At 51.0% G+C, this 19,115-nt stretch overlaps 1 protein-coding gene across 9 annotated transcripts in view; it reads right to left on the bottom strand.

Moving 5' to 3' along the window:
• Positions 1 to 19,115, bottom strand: part of ANKS1A (ankyrin repeat and sterile alpha motif domain containing 1A) — a 74,474-nt gene that overhangs the window by 35,757 nt on the left and 19,602 nt on the right. For 8 of the 9 annotated variants that reach the window (XM_068173345.1, XM_068173344.1, XM_068173343.1 and 5 more), the window contains 8 exons: positions 14,897 to 15,193; positions 14,203 to 14,278; positions 13,818 to 13,919; positions 12,496 to 12,591; positions 12,215 to 12,411; positions 10,678 to 10,770; positions 6,511 to 6,628; positions 208 to 773 (listed from right to left, as the gene is read on the bottom strand). In XM_068173345.1, the coding sequence (XP_068029446.1) occupies positions 208 to 773; positions 6,511 to 6,628; positions 10,678 to 10,770; positions 12,215 to 12,411; positions 12,496 to 12,591; positions 13,818 to 13,919; positions 14,203 to 14,278; positions 14,897 to 15,193 (1,545 nt within the window). The remainder of the gene's footprint in view (positions 1 to 207; positions 774 to 6,510; positions 6,629 to 10,677; positions 10,771 to 12,214; positions 12,412 to 12,495; positions 12,592 to 13,817; positions 13,920 to 14,202; positions 14,279 to 14,896; positions 15,194 to 19,115) is intronic. The other variant, XM_068173341.1, reaches the window with a different exon arrangement.

The raw sequence follows: 19,115 nt of genomic DNA on the forward strand, positions 1-19,115 counted from the left end.
TCTGCTACTCCCTCACTCCAATGAACTTTATCTTTTGGCATTTAACACCTTGCAGGCTCCCAAGTGAGCATATGCCTGTTAATGCCTTGTGAGAGTTAGCTGAAGCAATGGAACCCACCCAGGACCCCTGAGGGCAGCATGGCAGAGGGGAGCTCCTGCTGCACAGTCATTCCTGGCACAGAGGCTCTTTAGCAAGCTCAGCCTTACCTCATCCCACTCCGAAGCGAAGGATGGGGACTTCTCCAGCCGCTTCTTCCCGGTGCTGCAGTTGGAGAGCGATTCGCTCCGGCTCCCCATGGCATCGTCCTCCGTCGGGGAGCAGGTCAGCAGGTCAGAGTCCGACTTGGACAAGCTGCGGCTGAGTTTGAGCTCGGCTTTGGGCTTGCTGCCCGGGTGGGCTCTGCCCACAGCTCTGTCCCCCTCTGGCTCAGCACCGCCGGGGTGCTGCGGCACGTGGGGCGTGACCACGGCTGCGGGATCCGCCCGGCTGACGTGCTGCACCGTGGCGTACACCGCCGTCTGCGTGGGGTCCGGGGAGCTGCTCCGTGCTGGTCCCGACGAGGCTAGCTCGGCATCCTCCAGCTGCATAGCAGCGGGGTGGCTCGTGGCTTCCGTGTCCCCCTTCTCCGCGGAGGAAGCGAGCCTGAAAGGGTCCTCACTTATTTCACAGATTGGAGAAGAGCCGTGGAGCAACCCTGAAAACTGCTCTGGCACCTGGATGTCCTGGCTCTCAGCAGAGTCCTGGCTGCGGCCGCCGCTGCTCCTCCTGTGGTCTTCAAGGGGATGAAAGCAGAGAGGAGGGGGGAAATTAAAAACATGGAAGAAGCAGCAGCAAAATTCCAGCTCTCTCCCTGCTCTCCTTCAGAAAGGGAGGGAGAGATCTAAAGAGAGAACAGTTCCGTATTGTTCCGCGTGCTCAACTTGTACCCTAAGTCGTGGCATTTATGAAATTCCAAACACTGGCCCGATTTACGCAATCTGGCAGCTCTCCGTGTTTTTTATTCCTGTTAACACTAACTATCAGGCCTTGCTATATAAGGCCAGGAGAAGTGCTAACTATATCCTGCAGAGAGAGCAAGCGAGGTGGGAGCAGCAGAGACGGAGGCTCCTGGAACATCTGATCCGTTTCCACAAAGGCCAAAGCGTTATTTAGAGCCGCGCGCCCGGCTCTTGGCACGGGCTGCAGGGTGGGAAAACGCCTGGACTGCAATCGACCTGCGAGTTCCAAAATCCGCTCCCAAAAAAACCCACTGCTTCCCTCCCTAGTGGCTTCTGAGTTTAACCTCTCCTCCCTGCTCAGGGGAGAGAAATAAACAGTTTATGCAAGACAAAAAGCTTGAGGAAAAAGTCTCTTTTGCAATGAGCTGAGCACAGAGTGGTCAGAGCTGGTGGAGCACCGGCTGCCCCAGAAACGTGACACTGGTTCCCAGCTTCTCCTGCCCCAGCAACCTTAATATCAGGTACCAGGGTCCTGCATAAACCATGAAGAATTGACTGATCCCAAGTGCTGAGCGTGCACACACACACACACACACGCACTCACCTTCGTCACAGCTGAATGAGCATTTCAACTGCAGAAGCAAAACTTTGTCAAGCCAACAAGTCTAACTTTGGTTTCCTAGGATTCCTTCACCCTCTCAGCATTGCTTGTGAATTTTAACTGCTTCCATTTGTGCTAAAGAAAACTCTTCAGTCTGAGGACTAAAAATTGATGCTGCAAGGGAACAATATAGCGAAATGCTCCGATAATGAGGCTCTGAAGTGCAGGGAGGATGTTTGGATCTGAAGAGGAAATCGCTTGCTTTGCAGACAGCAGCTCTGGGAAGCCAAGGCAAAGGAACGCTCCTTTCCGTGAGCAAAACAGTGAGTTCTGCTCTAACTAAAAGTAGCCTGTTAGCAGCAGCAGAGAGCCCAGCTCAGCTCCCAGCACCATTCCAGCACCATGCTTCACCAGGGGATTTTCAAACACCAATACCCATTGGGCTTTGTGGTCTGTCCTCATACCAGAACTGGGCAGTCAAGGGCTGAATTAGTCATTTGCTTTGTCTGGGGGTCCCAGGTACCCCATGCCTGATGAGCATGGTGAGTCCCTCTCGCAGGCACAGGAAGGCCAGGAGCAGCCACAGCCCTCACTGGGATCAAGTGATGCGAGGGATTATCTCATCCTGGATCCTATGAGTTAGAGATTCCAGGACAGTGAAGTAGTTGTTGACTCTCTTGCACAGGCACATAAACCACCAGTTCTGTGACTGGAGCTGCCAAGGGGGAGGCAGGTCCCAGTGCTGGCTGAGAGGATCAGCAGCAGCACCCCAGATTATAAGGCCAGACTAAAGCCAGTTACTTTGCATAAAGCTCTGAATCTCCAATGCTGGAGAGAAACCTCAGAGGACAAACCTCAGAGGAGATCAGATGTGCTGCATTCACAGGACAGACTGGTACTAATACAAAGCCACGGAGAGGTGAGCAAGATAGGAGTGATGGGACAGTCACATAAACCTGTGGGGAAAGACAAACTTTTGCAGTTTTTCTTCCCAACCTCTTCCCTTCCTTGGAAACCATTTCCTCCATGCCCCAGCAGAACCTTTACTGACATTTCTGCTGAAAGCAGAGAGGCGGCTGGCCAAAGTTTGTGCCACGTGCTGTAACACTTGAGTCCAGCCAGAACAAAGTGCTCCAAATCCAGCTCCAGCACCTCACAAAAGGGCTCCTGTTGGACAGGAATCCCAGCCACCCACTCATCTGCAAGCTGAAGAGGGACTCTGAAACACGGGGCAGCTGCCAGGCAAGGAAGGAATGGAGCAAGGGCAACAGCACTTGCTCAGAAATTGTGAGTAACATCTTGAAGGAGACAGTTCAGAGCCTGTCCTAAAAGCTGCAGACAGAAGAACAAATGTAGAAAGTCATCTCAGTCTTTTTGTCACTGAGGTGTATGGAGCAGGAACATGCAGGGCTCTCCAGGCCTCTCCTTTTAGGGGATCTGAAAGAATCATCCTCCTCTGGTTTCATGTGAGTTACACTCAGAAAGGGTCCCTAGCACAAGGACTTCTGCCCAGCTCCCTTCATGGATTTCACTCCCTTCACTGATTTTACCCTCCAGCACAGATCATTTGACACATCCTGCCTTTTTCAACCACAGCCTGATGCAGGTCTCACCCACAGGAGAGGCTGCTCCCAACCCTTCCTGGGATCAGGAGCCCTTCCTGGGATCAGGAGCCCTTCCTGGGTGCAGACTGTCTGCATCCCAGGGAGAACTCCAATATGAGTTTCCCTGCCAGCAGCCTGAGGACTCCAGATATGAAGCACTTCCCTAACCACTCCATGCTAAGCTGTAACCACCCTCTCTCCACTGGATTTCTTTCCCTCTATATCAACAGCAGGATTTGTCTCACAACTCTGGATTAGGAGAATGAAGCTGCTCCTGCAGCTGCTGCCTGCTCAAGCTCCCCAACCTTAAAATTAGTGAGAGCACAGAGCAGCCTCTGATCTGCACGTGGAAAAGGCTGCCCGTGTTACATCATGCCAGAATTTGTCAAGTGAGGAGCAGGCCAATCTCCCTCTTATGAAACAGAAGACCAGAGGAAGCAGCTGCCCTTGAGGGGTGCAAAAATATCCTTCACCTACAACAGAACTGAAACACAGGCCCATTCCACAGCCAGCTACCAGCCAGTGGAGCCCAGCTGAGGATGGCACAGTCCTGTGTAACCTCACCAAGCTCAGTCATTCCAGACAGAGTTCATCCACCTGAATTTGTGCTCTTCTGTACTCCCCTCTGCAGAAAGGGCAATGAGACACTGCCCTGCTTAGAGAGATCATTAATGTGATTCTGCACAACACCGTGACAGCAGAAACACAGGCTTGGGCCCGGGATATGGGACAGAGGTCTGTCCTCTGTCCACGATAACACCACGCGAGGACATGTAGGCTGTGAGTTTCTATTGTCCTTCATCTCACAGCAAGCCAAGAGCTGTCCCCAAACCTTTGCCTGCAATAACCAAGTGTCCCCACAGAACACCCACAGCACTGTCCACCCTGCTGTTTCAGCAGCCATATTCTGGATCTCAGAAAAGAGTTTCTTTCAATCTCTCTGCAGCGTGTTCTGACTTTATTGCTGGCTCATTCCAGCTCTCTTGTTAGCAGCACTGTGCTGGCTGAACCAGTATAACCACAAAAAAAATCTCCAACAGGAGGAAGAGCAAAGTGGGGACTTCAAGCTGGACCTCCTATGGAAGCAGCACAGAACAACCTCAACAAATACCAGTTTGTAATAACTACCAGAAGGCACCAAGTCAGTCCTACCTGCAGCTGGTCACTGCTGACAACACCTGGGTGTGACTCCTGAGAAGCCAAACAGGTCAAAACTCAAGTCTTTTCACCCTCCATTAGGTCTCTCTGGAGGCAGGAGCTGAGAAGCCTCCTCCTGGTCACTCCACACACATTCCTCCTCTTCTGCCTTATTTTCACACCCAGTTACAGGGCCTGAGTGCCCTGACTTCACGCATGTGACTGCACACCAAAGTGGATGGGAGAGCATTTGGTTTAAACCACTTCTGATACTCTGCCCAAAACATGAGGCCAACTTCTCCCAGCGCTCCAGCATGTGACAGCGAGCTGCTCTAACACACACAAAGGCCACCAAAGCCAGTGGATAATGCCACATTCATCTGCTGGCTGGACACAGGACAACTGGCAGCCAGAGGAACAAAGGCAGCTATCACAGATGAAAGGCACCATTAAACCCACATGCCTGAAATTCAGCCTTTCTGCTGCCCTGAAACGCCCTTTCAACAGCCACAAGAGCCCAAGCCCTCCTCTCCTGACCAAAGGCTGCTCCAGAACTCATCCAGAAGGCCAGACCCTCAGACTGAGAGCCAAGAAGCAGTTCAAAGCCATGCTTCAGCCTGTTCTGTGTTTTGGGATTGAGCTGCTGCCTTTGATGCTCCAGGACTCTTCTGACCTAGAGGTGGGAAAATTCTCCAACACCCCAAGCAAGGCTTCGGTCTCTCCCTCAACTCTTGCTTAATTCTGCCACTCCTTAAATTTATATTCTCCCCCCCCCACCATCAGCCACAGTGCTGACTGCATTTATAGAATGGGAAAGTCAGGGAAGATGAGGAAAACCTCAAGTGCATCCTTGGATTTCCCCCACTGTAACAGTGGGAAGAGCTCCAGGCTTGTTACCAACACTTTCCATGGAGTGCAAACCATGAAGTCACAGCTTTGATCTTTCCAACTGTACATCAAAAGATGGGACTCTGCTCTGGATCCATAAAAGGATCCATAAAGATCTTCCTGCAACCTCTCCTGTCTTCAGGCGTTCAGGGGAAGAGATCTGCATCAAGAACAGGCACCTGCGTTACTCTGAGGTTTTATTTTAAGCTGACACATAATTAGGACATACCTCCACTCTTACCAATCAAGCCTGGACACAGCAGTCAGGGGAAGGAGTGGAATAGCTCATGCCTGAATAACCAGCAATAGCTGCCCACTGATGAAAGCCTGAAAGCCCTTGCTCAGTGGCTGTTGCCCAAGGACTGTTCCTGGCCCAGACTGCAAAGCACCAACCTAAAAAGCTCTCAAAACTTGCCTCTGGCAGTGAGGGGCTTTGGAAAGTGCTGTTGGGAACACAATGACCTCTTGTGCCACCCTGGAGCAGCCAGGAGAGCAGCAGGACCCGAGCAATGATAGCTTATCATGCTGCAAGGAGGGGGAAAAAAGCTGCAGGTCTGACAAAGCAGTCAATGAGGCATCACCTCAAGTCCTTGTTAGCCCTGTCCATCCTCAGAGGGAGAGGGGTCCCAGTGTGAGAATCCAAACTAAATCCACCCAAATTCCTGCTCAGGACTTCTGAATAAAGCGGAAATCTTTTCCCTCTAAACAAATCTTTTGTTGTTATTGTTGAAGGAAAGCCAAAAAGCCAACAACAGCCAAACACAAGAGACAAGGTGTTCCCAGATGCTTTGTAAAGCTCAAAGGTCCTTCACGGCGAGAAGAAACTGCCTCAATATCAACCTGTGTTCCCCATGCTCTCAGACAGTTCTAGCTCTTGCTCTACACATTTTTGTTTTCCTCCTCTGTTAGTTTCCATCTCAAATTAGCTCTAACATAGAGCAGGATGTTGATTTTACAGCAGGATAGCAGAAACCTGCAGCGCCAGCTGGATGGAGAACACGGCTCACTGGAACACTCATGTTGCTCATCTTCCCTGGCAGAGGCGCAGCCTCCAGCCTCTCAGCCTCTGCTTGGCTAGGCATGAGATTTGGGCATTTCTGAGGTCACAGAGCAGATCCTTGCAATCTCTGAACTGTCCTACAGCGGAGCTGCCCTTCCTCCGTGTACACTCTGTACAGGAACACTCAGAGCTCTCCTTTACAGAGAGATTACCAGGAAACACAACAATCACCCTGCAGCCCCCACCCAGCAGAGACTTTCATTGTTCCACTTGCCCTCTGCCCCCATGTCTTCCTGAAGCACATGCAAGCAAACAGCTCTGCTTTTTGGATGGTCACTCACCTTTTGTTTTCCTGTCCACTGCAACCGGCTTTTTAGTTTCTGCTGTAAGCAACAGCTCGTAGGGGTGTTCCTCTTCCTCAGCTCCACTTCCCCTGCTTTTCCCCCGGGCAGCAGAGGCCTAATGAAGAACAGCACAATGTGGTGCTCTGCAAAGCAATGCTTTGTCCCAGCATAAATCCCACAGCCTCTATGCCACGGGTTAAGCAAAGAATTGGCAGAGGCAACACCTTCACTGCGGAGCGTGAGCCAAAATGTAATACTCCCCTTTGGGTTTTTTTAAACCACTCAAAAAAACCCCACCCAAACCCCTTTAATTTTTAGTATTTCAGGCTGCTGACAGCTTTCCAGCACTGACCAACTGTGCAAGGGCTGCAGACAGCCTGGAGGGGGAAAAGAGCTGAGACCGTTATTCCTGTTCATCCCATCTCAGACTCACTGTTGCTATTGGAATTTGCACAGTCATTCACTTTTTAGCTGCCGGCCCTATTAGGACAGGGCCGAAAAGAACAAAAGCCCAAATCCCTGCCACCCTCTCAGGCATCTCACATCTGCATTTCTGACCTCAGGATGTATGGCATATTCAGAACTAAAGAGTCCTCAGGCAGCACTGTATGAACTCAGTTTTACTTCAGGATGTGCAGCAGTGATTGTGCTCATTTAAATCCCCCAAAGCCTCTGCTTAGAGCTGGTTTGTAACTCTGGCAGACTCTCCCTGAGCTGTTCTGGAAAGCCACCAGCCATGTGCAGGGATGAGGTTTTGGTGCAGGATCCAGACAAGTCGTGCTGCACTCCCACGTGCTGGTCTGCATCAATGCCAAGGATGACGGGCACTGGATACCCTCGTGTGCCATCCCATTGCTGAAGGGGCTACACTGGCCACCAGGGCACCCTGCCAGCACAGTTGGCTGCCTTTCAGCACCATCTCCTGGCCAGATCCTGGCAAGTTGATGCAACCCTGTCCCAGGAGCTCAACAAGACCCAGGAATGCACCGCACCCTAAGGGGCTCCAAGAGAGCTGTAAAGGGGCATGGAGTGAGAGAAAATTGCGAATGCCCTGGAAGCATTCAAGGCCAGGATGGACAGGGCTTGGAGCAAGCTGGTGGAGTGGAAGGTGTCCCAGGCCATGGCAAGGGCTTGGGACTGGATGATTTTTAAGGTCCCTTCCAGCCCAAACCACTCTGTGACCCCACGTGTGACTATCCCCAACCGCAGTGGGACAAACCCAAGGCAGAAAGCAAACAATCCCTACCTGCTGCCAGGACAAGGAACAACAGGTCTGAACAAAATGTGCCCCCAGCGAGGGCTCCTACTGCTCAGACCCCTGGACCTGCTACTGCCTCACCAGCAGAGCACAGCCCACCTCCTGCTTCTCCCCAAAGTGAAAGCACCAGAGCTGCTCCAAGGACAAACTGGTGCCTGCCTGACTGCAACCCAGCCAGGAGCTCTGGAAGCTTAAAGAAGTCTTGGAGAGGCACCCAAGAGTCAGCAGCACAGAGGATTCTGACATCCATGTGCTGTTCTGCATGAACCCACCTGGCTTTTAATGTGACTTTCCCAATGGGAGGAAATGGGCCATGTCCAGCATGGGAAATATTTATTTATTCTACCTGCTTTGAGCAGGAGCTGCCAGGCAGACCTGCTCCTTTCCAGGTGAAGGAGCTCATAATGAGCAAATTAGGGAAAAATTCTGACCAGATGGTGCCACAAAACCGTCAGACCAGAACAGCAGGTAAGAGGTTCTTGCCAGTGATCTTGTAAAAATCCTGCCCAGCAGCAGCCTGTTAGCACAGCAGCAGCCTGGACCTTCAGCCAGGCTCTGGTGCTCTCCTGACATTCCTGTGGATGATGATTTCTGTGCTGTCCTCTTTAAATGCACCAAAGGCAGAAGCTCTCCAGCAGTACACAGTTCCCAGCTTCTACTCTGTGAACTTTCACAGGCCTGGTGACACTTGGTTTTCTCTAGCTCTCATCCTTACAAGCTCTAAACAGTGTTCCAGGTTCAAATTCACTCAAAATGAAGACCATTGCTGGAGAACCCTGCTTGCTCTGTGGGCTTTATGACCAGGAGCAACACCACCAAGTAAAGCTTTCTCCCAATTCAGCTTTTAGTTCTTCAAATGTGTTGTTTGCATGTATAAATGTTTATTGCTAGCAAAGCCCAAAAATAAGATGCTGTGAATAATGAAGATGCTCTTTAAGGTGTACTTAATCCACAGCAGAGGACTTTGAAAGACTTTTTAAAGGGTAACTCATCTCTTCCTCTTTTCTGCCTCCCCAGAGCTGCAGACCAAACTCTGGAGCCAACGTGGCGCCTTGTCCTTGATCTGCACTTCCCTTCCGGAGACAAGCAGTAAACAACTGGAACTGAAGTTTAATTTGACAGTGCAGACTCTTACTCAGCTCCAAATCCAGAAGGTTTCTGCAGATAGTGAAAGGCACCACTCAAGCACCTCCAAACAATCAGCTCCTTTGCCTGTTTGTACCAATGCTTTTCCGTGATGAAAGTGAAGGTTCTTGTTTATGCTCATCTGTTTTGACTGATAGCCCCAGCTTGGCAAGGAATAAAAAGACTACTTTGGAGAACTAGAGTTTGGCCCAACCCCAGGATACTCAGTGACTAAGTGTCCTGGCTCCAGTGGGAGAGTAGGGCTAGAGGGTGGCAGATTGGGATGCTGCAGCAGAATGTTTACAGCATTCCTGGAGCATGTGCACACCTGCCTGGCCCAGGCAGAGCAAGCTCTGAGGTGATAAAAGATGGGCAAGAGTCAGAAAAGCAGAGCAGGCCAGGAGGAACAAGCAAAGTAAAAGGATCTGCCCCGAACTCCTCATCAGTATGTCCAAAAGGTCATTTCCAGGCAGCCACATGCTGCCTGTAAGTTTTGTCACTGAAGTTGGTCACAAATCAAGGTCTCCCCAGCGAGTCACTCTTTTCACAATCTTGCCATTTGCCAGCAAGATTCCCTTTAATGGATTGTGCTTCCAAAGCCATTAAAGGCAGGACAACACAGCAGGTGTTTGGTAATTAAACATGGCAAGAAAGCTCAGCAGGAATGGTCAGGGCACATTTCCCTCCCACGTGTTTATTGTCATAAACAAGTTCTGCTTCCCAATTACTCCATGACCTGCTGCCCAGCTCTCCTCTGCCAGAGCCGGGCACAGGACTGGCTACCACCCCTGCACTTGATCAGTCCACAGTGTCACATCCCAGTTTCTCTGTTCACACACAGCTCGGAGTTTACTCGCTCTCTGCAGTCAGTTCTACTACAGCAGGTCACGTTCACCCGTGTCTCATGTGGATTTGACACTCTCCAGAAAACACAGCTCATTTATGCCTTTGCAGAGCTCCAGCAGATTAGCACACTCAAAGAAAGCACCTGCAGAACCAGAGCCTGCTCTGACAGCAGAGGTGGCACACGCTCCACGAGCTTCACACACAACCCACTGCCTTTGGGAGAGCACAGAAATCCACAGGATTTGGATTTGCTTTGAAGGTTTTCCTGGGTGTCAGCAGAAGTTGCCAAGGCACACTTGTGGTTTCCCACAGCCGTGTCTCCCCGATGTAAGGAGATTCCTTACATCCGAGGTTCACAGGCAAGTGAATAAGATGAGCAACAGGAAGACCCAGCAGCAACAATATGAAATGGGAGAGCTTGAGTTCCATCAGAAAGGAGCTCACATGCACTGACCCCTGCAGAAGGCAGCTTTAACACATGCTGGGCCAGATCCTCAGCTGAATTCAAGCCCCTGATCCCTGCTCATGTCAGTGGGACCCACAAGCTCATGCAGCTCCTCCACAGCTGGGAGCTCAGAGGAAGCAGGAACTCACAGCCCCTCTGTGTTTCAGTCCAACTGAAGATGCCTGTGGTGGGATCATTACTAGTGGGCAATGGTCCACATCGCAACATGGGTCAGAAAAATCTCTTCCTAAGGGAATTCTCAGCCAAGAATAGGAAAGTAAGGCTGAAGGTCAACTCTGAGGTGCCCTGGAAGAACCGGACAAAGGAAGTTCCCATGGTAAGGGACAGCAGCAATGCTGAGTGAGGGAATACTTCACATTCACAGGCCAACAAGCACAGGAGGTAACAGCACCCTTGGCTCCTCCCAAACTATTAAAACTGGCCTTCAAACCACTCTCCCATGAAACACCCCAGAGCAAGCCCCATGTACCTCACAGGGAGCACTGTGGCCTGCCTTCTTCTCCACATTCTGCTCCTCCTCTTCATCAGGCGGGGGCTTGGCTGGTGGGGGAGGACGTTCTCTCTGCAGGTGAGACAGACACTGTCAGCTCATCCCTTCTGCCCCCACCAGCTCTATGTCCCCACTGCTGTGGATGCAGCAAGGACCTCTTCAAATTAATCTGGGCGGAGGGGTGGAGGAGAAGTTCAGCCCTAACAGCACAGAGCTGGGCAATGGCTGCTGCCTTTCCTCCTCCTCAGGACACCGATCTGGTCTCACTCGGACCCAAACCAGCATCTCCACAGCATTACACAGGGCAGTGAGCAATGAGCTGATCAGAAGGGCTTGTGGCTTAGTGAAACTGATGCCAGAGGCACCTTTTATAGTGAAAAACTCTAGGGATCAAGAAACTATGCTGCACTGCTCTCCTCCAATATCCCGGGATTGCAACTGGGCAGCTGGAGCTGCTGCCTGGTCCTGGGGCCACCTCCTGCCCAGCCACAGCTCCATCTAATGGCAAAGGGAGCAGCAGAGCTGCACTGCTCAAACTCCAGCCAGCTACTGGAGCACATCCCTCTTCCTGCTCTCTTTTCACTGCAGTTCAGCTCTCATCTCTCCTTACTTGTGACAGAACTGAGCTCATTTCACACCAGACACCATCAGCACAGGACAACGACAAGATCTGATCAGTAACAGGACTGCCTGGTACTGCACACCAGAGAGATCTGGCCCAAATGTCCATCATCCAAAGCTTGTGTCTCATTTCTATTCTGCTTGCTCTCAGCACAAGCCAAAGGCTGCACCTCTTTGCACAGAGGGGAACCATGGTTACTGTGCCCCCAGCAGTTTAATTGTTCACTGCTGCTCTGCCTTTTGTCCAAAAACGCCTCCACAGAGCAGGCTTTGGAAAACCAACCAGAACACAGAGCCTGAAGCTGACCCAGCACTGCAGGGCCCGTGTCCCATCTGCCCCACAGCAGCCTTCCTGCTGATTGCTACCAGGGCAGCAGATGCAGCTGACAGAAGGTGAGGAAGACTTCTCTGGGGACAGTTCCAGTAGAGCTCTGTGTGGCTTTGTAAAGCCTGGAGTACCCTCTACAGAGCTCTGCAAGTAATACACAAAAAAAAAAAAACCCCTTCCACTGCCAACTAGTTTGCAACAGGTTATTACAGATAATTTCCTGAGAGCCGTAGCTGTGGTAAAGCAATGAGGCATGAGAAGATGCTCCACACAAGCTTCCAGAACTTTTTTCAGGACAAGAAGTCAGCCCTTCTGCAAAACGTAATCTCCTGACAGACCAAGATTCACTGCCAGAAAACAGAAGGATGCAACACAAGGTGAAATGAAGAAGAGGTTGCTTTTAGGCAACCCCTGGGAACAGGGTAGGGAAGGAGAGACACCTGCCTGCTCTCATCAATGTCAGGAAAGGATTTAAAGATTTCCTCAAGCTTGAGCAGCCTGCTGCAAAACATGACCCTGCAGGTCAGCCCCCTGCACCTCCAGGGCAAGCAGGGGTGAGCTACGTACAGGCCTGACTCCAGCTGCTTTGAGGCCACTCGGTTCAGCTTCTTTATTCACAGATTCCCGGTCGGACGACCTCCCGCTGGCCAGGCTGTCCAGGGAGTGGCAGGACGTGGCGTTGTACAAAGCTTCATAGGGGCTCTCCTCTTCGGGGTTCACATCGAAATCGATGATCAGCTCTGTGACAGCTTTGTCCACGTCACCTGTGCGGGGAAAAGAGAGATGTGACTGTCCCTGGATCTCCTGACCTCGGTGCTGGCAGGGAGAGGAATGCTGGTGATGCCCACCCTGAGATGTCCGGCCCGAGGGATCGGTGGCTGGAGCGAGCGGGGCTGGAGCAGATTTCTCCACAGCTTTGGCACTTTTCTTCCCAATGGTGTAATCTGCAAGGGGGTTGGGGGACAGGGTCAGCTCACGTCAATCTGGCTTTCTGTCCCCTTCAGCACATGGCGCTTCCTCCCTCATGGGTGGAAGGCCAACTGTCAGCTTATTAAGTGTCCAAAAAAAAAAAAAAAACAAAACCATTATTAAAACTTGCAGCTGAGATCCCAGAATAGAAGCAGGCAGCCTCTTTAATCACAGGCACAAGGGTAGGGATGGTCCTTTGAACTTTCAGAGTCTTTAATCAAAAAGCTGCAAAGCTGATGCACGGACACAGAGTCACAGAGCAAATTCGTGTTGTAGACAGAAACTCCATCACTGAACAGAGTCATAACAAGAGAAACCAATTCCAGCTGCAGCCCCCAACCACAGGCAAAGCCAGAAACATTCAGCTGATGTAACATCCAACAGCAGCTCCCTCATGGGGAAAACTAACAGCCTTTATCTGCAACACCTTCAGTTTTAAAGCCCATCTTCGTCTTCAGTTTCAGAATAAAGCTCAAACATTCCAGCCTCACAAGCACAGCTTAGTTAAAAGTCTGAGAAGTGCTTTGAACCTGCAAAGCTCCCAAATGCTCAGCATGAATAACACACCCCAGCTCCAAATGCTTCTGATCCTCCCCACAGCTGAGAGGAAATGCAGACAGTGTAATTACAAGGTATGAATTTAGCCAAGATGTCACATTTCATTCCCGAATTTGGACAGACACAATGGACCAAGCTCCTTTATAAAACACAAGTAATCAAGGCCTTTTCTGTAAACCTCATCTGCAAATTCCATGCCCAAGCCTCACAATGAGGCGAGGAGCAGGATGTGAGATCTGTGGACAGCGATTTGCCCACACAGACACGTAAAGGGGAGTTACACCAGAACCATTTCTAAAGCTGTTACTTTGCATTCTGCAAGCAGATTTTAGGCTATCCTTAATTTTAATTAACTTCTAAAGTGAGCTAAACAAAGCTCAATTAAGCCCATTTAAACTATAAAAGTCACGCCACACTCTCTCAGCAAAGGGCTAATCCTCCTAAATCCCCCCAAGTCCTCCTCCAAACATTTGGTCTGGAGAAGCTCACCCCAGTGTTTCAGCACCGATTCTTCCAACACAGCCTGAAACTGCTTTGATTTCAGCACTCTCCAGGTCTAGAAAAGCACATCCTGTACCTGCCCTGGCAGAATCAGCACCCCAAACTTTCCCCTCCTCCCCAGAGGCAGAGCTGCATTACCCACCTTCAATGAGAGCTGCTATGTGCTGGCTTTTCTGGGAAGGAAGCTCCCTCACAATGTCCAGAGCAGTCAGGCCTCTGTTATCCTTTATGTTCACATCAATACCTGTGGCCACAGGGGTACAGAGGGCAAAAGCAAGAATATTGTCTAACTGTGTGCAGGCTCGTGTATTTCATCAAGTCACATTTGTGATCAGCACTGGGGGGAGCTAAAAGGCACTCTAGAGACAAATCTAAAGCCAAACTCCAAGAGCCAATCTCTCCTATATCCTGCTCCAAGGAGCTCTGACAGCTGGATGGAGAAACCTACTACACTAGAACGGGATTTCCTCAAGCTCTGGGTGAAGGGATCACCACATTAGTGCTTCAAAGGGGGAACATTCTCTCACCTGCAGCCAGCAATATTTGTACCACATCTGTCTTGCCAAACAAAGCAGCTTCGTGCAAAGCACTGCCTTTCTCAGTCTGCAAATTAAATGGAAACATAGCATGAAGCCAGACAGCAGGGAATGGTGAGGGAGGCATGGCTTAGAGAGTTACAGAAGCAATAAATACACGGCATTGTACACGAGGTGTGGGCAGCACTACCTACGGCTGAGGACAGACTATCAACGTTATTACAATGCTGAGGATGCGGGATGGAAAAATGGGGATGGTTCCATCAGAGAGACCAAGCAAGGGCCTTCTACAGCTTGGCAAGAGGTCATGTCCTGACAAGGAAAAACAAGACCCACATACAAGCCATTGCTGTGAAAACAGCACATTCACAAGTGGTTTGATAGGAAGAGACACATTTGCCTATCAAGAGCTCACAGCACTGCAGGGCAGAACAGCTTCGGCCACAGGGTGCTTCTCCCCCTCACTCCGTGTCTGGGGCTTTGCCCGGCCCCTGCGCAGGCGTGAGGCATGCACAGCAGCCGAGTCCCTCCGGGCAGCCTCCCCGAGCAACCCGGAGCTGCACAGACAGCCCAGCAGAACACAAAGCTCTCCTCAGCTTCTGCGAGTGCTGCCTCTGCGAGGAGGGTTGGTGGAGCTCTCCCATCCCCAGCCACCAGCCCAGCCCCACTCAGACACACCAGATACCTGGTAGTTGCTGTCCATGCCAGCATCTAGGAGGACGTGGACCACTGCTTTGTGACCGTTCCTGGCTGCCAGGTGCAGCGGAGTGTGTTTCTTAGTGTTGCAGCTCAGCAGGTTGGGGTGGGCGTTCAAGAGCATCTTGACCACTTCCAGCCTCCCATAGAGCGCAGCCAGGTCCAGGGGGGTCTCGAACTTGTTGTTGCGCATGGTGGGGTCGGTGAGCTCCTCCAGCAGCACCTTCACCACCTCGGTGTGGCCGTGCTGGGCCGCGCAGTGCAGCGCCGTCTCGTTGTCGTTGTTCTGCGGGGCACAAGCGGCAGCGCGTCAGGGCCGGGGCAGCGGCAGCCCCGCGCCTCGCTCCAACATTTGAATCCAAAAACAAGGCAAAAATAAGCAGTGGGGAAGCAGAGAGCCCAGTCTGAACCAGCCTGAGCAATGTTTCACCATCTCCCTGGGTGTTTAGTATCCCCTCACAAGCTCATTGATCGGCCAGCCCAGCCACAGCTTCAGGGATGTCCAGAACAATGCACTTCAGCTGTGGGAAAGAGGGAGTAGAGATGGACCAGCCTGCTTTCCAAGCACCAGGGGCAGAATCCAGGGGCCATGCTAAAGTTTAAGGGATGTTCAGCTGTATCCAGGTTCCCAGTAATGCTGCTGGCACCTGGGAAAGTTAGTCTGGTATCTTGGCAGCATCCCACACTTCAGGGTGCCACAAAAACAAAAGGCTGGATATAAGGCAGGCAACCCGCTGCGTGAATTCTATTTGCTGGAGCTTCATCGTCATAATTTTATATTTAAACTTCAATTGTTTCAAATCCTACTTATCCTGGTTATAACAGTCATTCCACCTCTGCAATTCTGGCTGTTTAGAGACAGGGTGCACCCAGCCCCATGCAGTTCGTGAACCAGAGAGCCGTGCGATTCCACCACTGCAGGAACAAGCCAGGGCTCGGGTCAGCTGAGGGAAGCAATGTCTCAGTGACAAGGGAGCACCCCCAGCTGGAAGCCAGACCCAAACCAGAGCATGCAGCAGCAGCCAGGCTAAGAACCAGCAATGCAAAGCCCAAAGATGAGCAATCCAACACCCCACACGTGTAGGTGCAAAATAGGAACATGGCCAGATCCAACAGAGCTTTTTCTCAAATGAAGTTCCTCTCAAGTTTCTAGTTTTACTACTGTGTGTCATCCACAAAGGGATTCTGGTTTAAGCACTTTAGAAACAACTATCTGACAATATAACCCCAAAAAAAGTTTATATACAAACAGTTACACACTTCAACTCAAAGAACCGTGGTTGAATTTGTCATTTTCACAACATTACCAATAAAATAAACAGAATGTTCTTGTCCTGCTGGAGGCAGCAGCACCGCTGCAGAAGGGAATTTGGTCCGTGCCTGCTGTGAGAGCACACGCACGCCTCGGGACACTGCTCAGTATTTTGCACCATGTCACAAACTCGTGAGGCTGCACGAGCACTCGGATCCTGTTGAGGTGTTCAGTCACTCTCAGGCTCACAGGAGTCCTGTCAATCCCCCAGTTGTTTGTATCTGGCTTTTGCATCACTTCTCAGCCACAGGCAGAGCAGGAAAGGGAGCAGGAGCTGGGAGAGGCTCCAGCAGCTGCAGTTGTACAGCAGTGAAGGGAAGGAGCAGAATCAGGCACATGCAGGGGGAGGGGGCAAACAGGGGCAAAGCATCACTGCCAGCACAGAAGGTCCAAGTCAAACAGGCTTCATCCTGGGGGGAGGCACATACACGTGGACAGAGGGTACTGCAGGATACAGAAGTCTGCACAAAAAATATACAAATGGAGTGAGAGGGGACAGAGTAGAGAACATCAGAGCTCACACCTGCCCGTCAGCTCACACCGCTGCTCTCGGGCATTTTCAGGGCTGGCAAATCCCATTATTCCCGTTTGACAGGGTTGGGAGAGCAGGGATCAGGGAGCCCACGACAGCTGGGCCCAGGCTCTCAGCCTGCCCTGTGGCACAAGGGATCCTCACTGCCAGGCTCTGTGGAAAGACTGGATGACCCCAGCCCCTCTGAGCAGTGGGTCCCTGCCCCGGAGCTGTGGGGGCACATGCTGCTCGTGCCATGCCAGCCCTGGCTGCTCGGGATTTCCTTGGCTAGGAATGTCCCCCTCTTCCCTAGCACAGGGTACGTATGCCTCAGGGGGCTTGAAAGCATGCAGCAGCTCCAAGCACCTGCCTGAGGGCTCAGAAATGGGAACACAACATCGTCTAAAAACGTAATTGTTGGAGACTTCCCTCATCTTCCCTGCAATTCAGTCCAACTTTCCCTAAGCAGATTGGGGCTCCAATGCTCAGGGCAAAATCCCCAGACTTTCCTCCTGCAGCAGAGATCACAGGCGATAAAACTCCCCTGAATCATCACAGCAAGTCTCTCCCAATTCCAGACTGTGCAGTGGAAACTCCCACTATTGCCTGAGTCTTTACTGCCTCCATTTTGGGAGAGTTTTGAGCAGCCAAAAATACTACAGCTCTTCCAGGCAAGGGAGTTTGCTCCCTTCCTGCATCACCTCTCCAGGCACAAACCAGAGCAGCGAGCAGGAGTGCTCAGACCTACAGATGCATCAGAGATGGAAAAGGAAAATTCCATTCCAGCCGCCAGAAGGCACATGGCTTCAAATTTCAGAACTAAGAAAAACAGAGCACTCAGGAGGGCTGAGGGGCTGCATTCCTGCAGGAATCCTTGCGTCCCCCCAGCTTTCAGCTGGAAGAGAGGAGCTGGGAGCAATGCCTGTCTGCAGAGCACAAATAGGACAAGAGCAGGGATGGCTCTGCTTTCTCATGGGCTCCAGCACAGGTTTCAAGCCCTGGTAATGTGATACCACTCACCACACGCAGCCCTGTTGCTCCTCATCCCATGCTCAAGTGGAGAATCCACAGCCCCTTCAAGTGCTGTGTCTTTTCTGCACCCCCTGCTCCCAGCACAGTGTGAGACAGCTCTGACTGAGCACAGGGAGACCTGGTTTGAATAAGGGAATGTTTTCTGACCTGCAAAGATCCGAAGGGTTGAATAAACTGCCAAAGAAAGGTCACAGAGCTGTCCCTCTCTGAGTTTTTTGAGAAATTGGTGGGCAAACCCAGGTCAGGAATGGTGTAAGGAGACTTGATCCTGCCCCAGGGTTGGGGAAAGTGGCTACATTGACCTTCAGTAACACCCACCCTATTTCTAAGATTCCTTGGTAGGATTTTTGTCGGTGTCTGAGTGTCCAACAGAGTCCTGCCCTACTCACAATCTGCTGTTTGGCTGCTCCTGAGAAAACGCCAGTCTGTGTGACAGCTACAACTCCACATGCTCTTCATCACACCTGGCCAGGAACTGGTGCAAAGCTGCTCAGAACTTGTGATGAGCCCAACAACTGTGTGTAAATCATCTTTCTCTCTTTAAAACCAAAGCAAAGATACCCAAAATCGGTCTTGCTCTAGAGAGCACCTCAGCCATTGTGAACACTGAACTGAGGTTTTAAATAATGCACCTCTCCACAGTTTAAAACCCAAATTTACACTCCTCCTTCATTCAACATCCCAATACTGGAGTGTGTAAGATTTTATTTGGTTATTGACAATGTTTTAGGAAGCTCCTTTCAGGCAACTGAACTGCTCAACTATGATGTTTCCACAGAATACAAAAAGGCATAAAATTCCTAGCTGGATTTTTGCAAAAATCCCCCATTTGGATGAGCTTCATGGGAAGGCATTTGTGCTCAGAGGGTGGGCACCAGTGACCCTGAAACAAGGCTCTGCAAAACTCCCAGCAAGCACAGGAGCTCTGGCTGCGTGTTTCTAAGGTCCTGCAGACCAAGCAGAGGGAAACTGTGAGAGACAGAAACCTGCCATGGATGGCTGGATCCAAAATAACTGGCTGGAAGCAGCTGTGGCATGGTGGCTCACGGCAGAGGTGTCTCAGGATAGAGCAACAGGTTGTTTGCCAACCCTGGCTTGTAGATTCACTAGAAATAAAACTGAAAAATGGTGTCTGAGAAACCACCACCAGGAATTTGATCTTCAGCTTCCCAGTACTGGATAGGAAGCTTCTTCAACAGCTCAGTCTCAGCACGTTGCACAAGCTGATGTTGTGCCTTTTGTAGCTCAAAACAACTAAAAAGAAGAGAGGAGCAAAACAGGCCAGAAAACAGGAACAGGAGACCAGGGCTGAAGGGTCAAATGACACCACAGACTGAACATCAAAAGAGAGAC

Source organism: Anomalospiza imberbis, chromosome 26 (assembly GCF_031753505.1).
Source record: "Anomalospiza imberbis isolate Cuckoo-Finch-1a 21T00152 chromosome 26, ASM3175350v1, whole genome shotgun sequence".
Classification (NCBI taxonomy): domain Eukaryota; kingdom Metazoa; phylum Chordata; class Aves; order Passeriformes; family Viduidae; genus Anomalospiza; species Anomalospiza imberbis.